Source organism: Rhinoraja longicauda, chromosome 27 (assembly GCF_053455715.1).
Source record: "Rhinoraja longicauda isolate Sanriku21f chromosome 27, sRhiLon1.1, whole genome shotgun sequence".
Taxonomy (NCBI): Eukaryota; Metazoa; Chordata; class Chondrichthyes; order Rajiformes; family Arhynchobatidae; genus Rhinoraja; species Rhinoraja longicauda.
The window spans coordinates 8,792,314-8,800,081 of record NC_135979.1 but is presented as its reverse complement, the minus strand read 5'-3'; the positions used below and the strand labels follow the sequence as shown (position 1 = coordinate 8,800,081).

At 45.2% G+C, this 7,768-nt stretch overlaps 1 protein-coding gene across 3 annotated transcripts in view; it reads left to right on the top strand.

The window, feature by feature from the left end:
- Positions 1-7,637, top strand: part of paqr7b (progestin and adipoQ receptor family member VII, b) — a 19,556-nt gene extending 11,919 nt beyond the window's left edge. For 2 of the 3 annotated variants that reach the window (XM_078422946.1, XM_078422947.1), the window contains exon 2: positions 3,732-7,637. In XM_078422946.1, the coding sequence (XP_078279072.1) occupies positions 3,773-4,831 (1,059 nt within the window). In that variant the 5' untranslated portion in view covers positions 3,732-3,772 and the 3' untranslated portion in view covers positions 4,832-7,637. Of the gene's footprint in view, positions 1-1,382; positions 1,524-3,731 lie in introns of those variants that run through there. The other variant, XM_078422948.1, reaches the window with a different exon arrangement.
- Positions 7,638-7,768: the final 131 nt, after the last annotated feature.

Below are 7,768 nucleotides of genomic sequence, written 5' to 3'. Positions count from 1 at the left end.
GGGTAACTTTTTCACGCAAAGGGTGGTGGGCGTATGGAACAAGCTGCCAGAGGAGGTAGTTGAGGCAGGGACTATTGCAGCGTTGAATAAACGTAGAAACATAGAAAAATAGGTTCAGGAGTAGGCCATTCAGCCCTTCGAGCCAGCACCACCATTCAATATGATCATGGCTGATCACCACCATTCAATATGATCATCTAAAATCTGTACCCCGTTACTAAATTTTTCCCAAATATCCCTTGATTTCTTTAGCCCCAAGAGCTAAATCTAACTCTCTCCTGAAAACATCCAGTGAATTGGCCTCCACTGCCTTCTGTGGCAGAGAATTCCACAGATTCACAACTCTACATCAGGACTGAACCAATTTAGATGTTCGTACCACCCATGTAACTTAACTCGTACCACAGTGGACAACATGCTGTTGAATTAGATATCCTTGTTCATGAAAGCCTGATGTGTGTAGCTTTCTTTTTGAAAACCAATGATCCAACCATGGGCGGCACGGTAGCGCAGCGGTAGAGTTGCTGCTTTACAGCGAATGCAGCGCCGGAGACTCAGGTTCGATCCTGACTACAGGTGCTGCACTGTAAGGAGTTTGTACGTTCTCCCCATGACCTGCATGGGTTTTCTCCGAGATCTTCGGTTTCCTCCCACACTCCAAAGACGTACAGGTATGTAGGTTAATTGGCTGGGTAAATGTAAAAATTGTCCCTAGTGGGTGTTAATGTACGGGGATCGCTGGGCGGCACGGACTTGGAGGGCCGAAAAGGCCTGTTTCCGGCTGTATATATATGATATGAGAAAATAACTGCAGATGCTGGTACAAATCGATTTATTCACAAAATGCTGGAGTAACTCAGCAGGTCAGGCAGCATCTCGGGAGAGAAGGAATGGGTGACGTTTCGGGTCGAGACTGAAGAAGGGTCTCGACCCGAAACGTCACCCATTCCTTCTCTCCCGAGATGCTGCCTGACCTGCTGAGTTACTCCAGCATTTTGTGAATAAATCAATATATATGATATGATATGATAACCCTCAAGAAATCATTAGTTCTACGTGCAAATAAACATCAGCTACTAACCAACAGCATAAACAAAAGTTCTGTTCGAGCCACATTAATTGATCGATAAAATATTAATAGCTCAATGTTTCTGCTGAATTTTTTTTTTTTAAATCCTGGTTCAACGTAAATTCCGTTAAAATTTTTAGCCAAAACTTCAGCTATAACATTGCATATTTTTCTCTGAAATTATTCTTTCACTGCAGAAGCCCTCTGGTAACAACTGCAGTGAAAATTGCCCATGTCTACCATTATATTTTCTGCAAGCAAAGGAATTGATCTGAAAACCAGCACTAGTGGCACAACATGCAGAAGTATCAAGACTCTGGAACAGAGAAATCATTCACCAGTCAATGGCACCAATTGACGAGTTGGCTGGGTCCTTGTATGTCCAGACCTGGCTACCAGCTTGGTCGCAAAATATTGCATCCACACATAGATTCTACAAACTACAATTAATCAGGTGTGGAAACCAAAGAGCTTGCAACCCCCATAGAATGAACATTAAATTCTCCAATTTAAATTAATAACCCCTCCCTATGCTCCCAACATTGGTACACAAATTTCTCCCACCATGTATAACACCCCCTACCCCCCCCCCCCCCCAAAACCCCCCTTCCCATCACCCTGATCCTTTCCACCTCCCAGCAGTGTTTCCAGTTTCCTTTAAATCCCCCTCTTTCACCAATATCTGTCCTTCTGTCTTTACATTTCACTCCCTTTCTTATCTCGGTGGCGCAGCGGTAGAGTTGCTGCCTTACAGCGAATGCAACGCCGGAGATTCGGGTTCGATCCTGACTACGGGCGCCGTCTGTATGGAGTTTGTACGTTCTCCCCGTGACCTGCGTGGGTTTTCTCCGAGATCTTCGGTTTCCTCCCACACTCCAAAGACGTACAGGTATGTAGGTTAATTGACTGGGTAAATGTAAAAAAATTGTCCCTAGTGTGTGTAGGATAGTGTTAATGTGCGGGGGCGGCGCGGAATCAGTGGGCCGAAGGGCCTGTTTCCGCGCTTTATCTCTAAATCTGTATCTCTAAATCTAAAATCTAATACCACTTTTGTCTCCTTTTCACCTCTGGCCTTTGTCATTCCATCCATATGCCATTCAGCATCTTCCCCTTATCCACCTTTCACTTGTGTAAGAAGGAACTGCAGATGCTGGTTTAAACCGAAGATAGTCACTCCAGCTTTTTGTGTCTGTCTTCCACCTATCACTTGCCAGGCTGTCTCTCTTTTCCAGCTTTCTTCCTTCTACTCCAATCGGGTCTGAACAAGGGTCTCAACTCAAAGCATGATCTGTTCATTCCTACACAGGTGCTGCCCGGCCCGCTGAGTTTCTCTATATTTCAGCATCAACGGTTTGTGTCTGTCCTTGTAGTTTGTTCCCTCACTGACATAAGCTTGAGTTCTAGGAAAACTAAATTTTGTGTGTTATTGTATACAATTTCTCCTGGGAATCCATTAAATCAAGAAGTGGAGATTGATGTAGACTTCATGTCCCTTGAGACCAACAATGGGCACGGTTATGCACAGAAAACATCACCAGTTATTGGCTGCACACGGCCCCATGGGAAAACGACCTCAATGTAGATCACACACTTAAAACGCATCATCATTTTACCAGACCCGTGTTAAAGAACTAAGTGCGTTTCAAAACAATTGCATGTCATGCGGCTTTAGTGAATGTTCAAAAAAATCCACGCGGTTCTCTTGCGAACCACGGCCCAGAAAAAAACACCAGTTCCTCCTTTAACCAGAGCCACACGCTACCTGGTGTTTTGTGCGTTAATCTCTTGTTTCAAGTTGGTGACCAGGTTCAGTTAAAAACGTGACCAAGTTACCTATAATTGTCGCAAAAGCTTTTCCGGGCCCTCACATAATCCTTTAGCGAAGAGAAACGGGCTCCACTGCCGCCAACCCTAGGACTCGTTGTTTGAGAAGCTGTTGTTGAAACAGCAGCCCTGCCAGAAAATGGTGACAGTAAACCAATGGTGAAGGAGAGAAAAAAAACCTCTAAGCGACACAATGAAGCACAAAAGGCAATGGATTCAAGCCTGAACTTTTCAAAGCATATAAACACAAGAACAATGCATGAAATTAATGAAGGGAAAAAAAGTGAAGTTAGAAAGAGAGAAAAGACTCCCACTTACATTTGGACAGGTACACGGATAGGACAGGTTTAGAGGTATACATATGGGCCAAATGCAGGCAGGTGGGACAAGTGTAGATGGGACTATTGGCTGGTGTGGGCAAGTTTAGATTTAGAGATACAGCGCGGAAACAGGCCCTTCGGCCCACCGAGTCCGCGCCGCCCAGCGATCCCCGCACATTAACACTATCCTACACACACTAGGGACAATTTTTACATTTTACCCAGTCAATTAACCTACATACCTGTACGTCTTTGAAGTGTGGGAGGAAACCGTAGATCTCGGAGAAAACCCACGCAGGTCACGGGGAGAACGTACGAACTCCGTACAGACGGCGCCCGTAGTCAGGATCGAACCTGAGTCTCCGGCGCTGCATTCGCTGTAAGGCAGCAACTCTACCGCTGCGCCACCGTGCCGCCCTTGGGCCGAAGGGCCTGTCTCCACGTTGTAAGACTTTATGACTCTACAACCTAATATAGAGTGTAAATGATTGATTTTTTTTGTTGTTCTCAAATTGCAGGCACCAGTGTTTGTAGGATCTCCGGCGGTGTTGCGTTGAGCATGGCGACGGTGGTGATGGAGCAGATTGGCAGACTCTTCATCAACATCCAGCAGATCCGTCAGATCCCCAGCATGGTGGAGCAGTCCATTCCCAGCCTCCCGTGCACGGTGAAGGACTGTGAGGTGCCGCAGATATTCCGGGAGCCCTACATCCACTCCGGCTACCGGCCCGTCAAGCAGAGCTGGCGCTACTACTTCTTCACCCTGTTCCTGCGGCACAACGAGTCCGTCAACGTCTGGTCCCACCTCTTCGCTGCGCTGATCGTCCTCCTCAAACTGCAGGAGTTCTCCCAGACGGTGGACTTCTGGTCCGACCGGCACGCCCTGCCGCTGCTGATCCTCCTCCTAACCGCCTTCACCTACCTGACCTGCAGTTCTCTCGCCCACCTTTTGCACGCTCGCTCCGAGCTTGCCCATTACTCCTTTTTCTTTGTGGACTACGTTGGCGTGGCAATCTACCAGTATGGCAGTGCGCTGGTCCACTACTACTATTCCGCCGAAGAGGAATGGTACCACTTCATCAAGCCATTCTACCTCCCCACAGCCACCGTGCTGGCTTGGTTGTCCTGTGTAGGATGCTGCTATGCAAAGTCCAATGCCAGGCTGCTTCACCCCTGGTCACGCAAACTCTACCAGATAGTCCCGGCAGCACTGGCCTACATGCTGGACATTAGTCCCGTGGTACACCGGATATACAGCTGCCATTCCTCCAGTTGCACTGACTCCTCCATTTGGTACCATGAATGCCAGGTCGTCTGCTTCCTCATAAGTGCTCATTTCTTCTCTTGTCCTCACCCGGAGAAGTGGCTCCCAGGAAAGTGCGACATTTTCCTGCAGGGGCATCAGATTTTCCACGCCTTCATGGTCCTCTGTACCCTGGCCCAGCTGGAAGCCATTAATTTGGATTATAAGCACAGGCGGCATTTCTATCAGACTTGGCACAGTAACTCCACCTGGACTGTGTTGGGCTGTTTTGCCTTGATCATCTCCTCCAGTGTTATCACGGTCGCTTACATGAGGCACCTCGTCAGAATCAAACTTGGCCTCAAGGAGAAATGAGGATGGATACTTTTCAACCCAGCACCGTATTTGACTCGAGCACACCACATACATTGGGGAGTGGGAGAAGGGTCGGGAAAAGGTGGACCTGGTTTTCCAGCCGGTCATGGAAAATGTGCCTGGGAGTTTTATCCTTGAATTTAACTTGACTTTGTTTCCATTTTCAAAATGATGGCAGCAATTTTGTACAGCATCATGGATGTGCAAGGAATTGCCACCATGGTGCTGAACATCTTATTGCTTTGCATAACACTTAAATTGTACATGACAAATGTGTGCGATTAGCACTGGTTCATGCAAAGCAGACCAATTGAGGTCATGGCCCATTGCAGAATAGAGTTTGGGTGTTGATTGTCCGTTAGCCTTGGGTATTCTTCTCCATCTCCGTTCTGACGAGGGCTATTTGGATGGGAATGGTAACTTTTTTCTCTTTACACACACGCTGGTAACTTTTTTCTCTTTACACACACACCAGCTAACTTTTCCAGCATTTTCTCTTTTTGTTTGGGTATTTCTCATTTGTCTTATTCTCAAACTACCTGCAGTGGGCCAAGATTGACCATTGATTGCACTATGACTGTCAACCAATCTTAACTATTACTAGTTCATGTAATTTGTCCATATCCACTTGAATCTCACTAATGTATATTTTTTAATAATAATCAGTTTACATTGCTATGGTCTGCAGTTCTAAACTCTAGTGTTGGCTGATGCTGGCTATATCATTCACCTCGTGGGCATCAAAAGCGAACATTTTGATGTGTAGGGACATGACACATAGTCGTGTTACTATTGCTGATGTGGGGAGAATATGTGCTATCCACCTGTTAATGGTGGAAATGAAGTACAGCAGTAAAGCTGTTCTGAGAGAATTAATGCATCCACACCCCCCATCCAGAATACTTTTAATTATAAGTTCCATTCTGGCTTTTCCTACTGCTCACTAATCAACTGAATACCATTTGGCTGTTTTCCATATGTCCACATTTCCTTCTGACAAATACAGAGACCATTTGACCCATCGAGTCCATATTGGCTGTCGGAATAATTCCACTCACCAACCATTTTCTTTTCTCCTGTAAGCTAACCTCGCATGTTCCCATCACATTCCCCCATATTTTATTACACACCCACACACTGGGGGCAATTTACACTGGCCAGGTAACCTACTAACCCTCGTGTTTCAGGATGTGGGAATGAATTGGAGCATCTGGTAGAAAGTCACGGGGAAAACGTGCAAACTCCACATCAGCTTGGCTGCCGGTCATCGTGATTACAAGCCTGATTTGACATGTTTTGGCTGTCGTGTGTCTTCATTAACGGCAGGTGGAATTGCAAATTTTCTGACTGGACATTTTTAAAGAACTCCCCTGCCCTGCAAATGGTGCCATAGTATATTTTGAATCTGGATCATTCTGACATTACCCAACACCTCTCTGGTTTGAGATGGTTGGTGCCAGCCCTGTCACAACGTTACATATTGGTGTTACAGATGATGATGCACGAGACCTTGTTGCTTTCACGGCCCCAAACTTTCTGAAAGTGAAAGAACACGTGTAATGTGTTTATTGACTTCAGTTTGATTTGTGGAAAATTGTATGTTTTAGTGGCATGCCGTGATTTAAACACTCCTGTGTAATTTTGGTCATTTGGTGCTCTTCCTCTTACTGGGTGTGAACTGTAACTGAAGCATACTCCACCTGCCCCATGTGTAACACTGACTGATAAATGGTTGCTTCTAAATGAACGCATCTAGCCAATGAAGGAAAGATAGACGTGGCAAAATAGGAACAACAGAAGCCTGTGTATGTGCGTGGCAGTGTAATAACTGTAATAGCAAGATAATCTAATAACATGGGTTGAGAGATTGAGAGATACTTTGACATAAATTTCATGGAATCCTTTACACCCACCTGAGTTTGCATCACAACCAGAAGATGACACCCTCAAACGTCTAGGGTGTCATCCAAGTGTGTGTGATGTAATGGGACTTATGATTTCTTGGCTCAAATAAGAGTGCTACTCACTAAGCCATGAATGATGAGATCAGCCCATGATCGGACAGTGAAGCAGTCAGAAGCCCTATGCTGTATGCACTGCATTTACTGACCACTTGAGATCATTGTTGATGAGGAGTGAGAAGTTACAAGTGAAAATGTCCCCTCTTTTCTTCCTTATTGTGTTGCTTTGCAGTAATCCCTCAATGATGTTGGAAAATTAAGAAAGTCTCCATTTCTAAATCAGGTGGTGTTTTCTTGGATGGGGTGGACTAAGCTAGCATAGTTTGTGGAGAAGCATTTTCAACATATGTACCACACAAATAAAATTGTATCCAGTGTCCACAGATGTGTTGTGAAGATTCCTTGTGCTTCATTGAATGTGCATCACGGCAGCTCGTCATGATTCAAAACATTCTAATGACTTGCTATCTGTTTCTCTGACCTCGAGTTTGAAGATCGGCTCAAGCCAATAGTACCGCTATCTGAAAAAACCTTGGCTGTTGTGTCTGTTGAATGACTCCAAGACAACCTCTGATCCAAAGTCCAGATGCTCAGTCCTGGGCTCCTCTTAGGTTGGCAATGCAGGTCAGTAAAATTATGCAAGGGGAATTAAAGTTCTGTACTGATGTCATATGGGGCAGCACATTTCCCAATTAAAATGGAGCATCTTCTCCCATGGGAAATGTTAGCCCGGGTCTTAATCCGTCCGCGTTACAATAATAAGGCAGACAGCATATAATTTGTGGTGTTATAGTAGACTAATTTATTATAACATGGATATCACTCTGTAGTGCAAAATAAAAAGACTGGCATTCCTTGTATTACTGATTTCTGATGTATTTTACTTATTTTCAGAATGTTATTTAGAAGCAGCAGCATCCTGCACAATTGTTCTCCAATCACTTTAGAGTAGGCCTGAGTGCTAAAACCAAACACT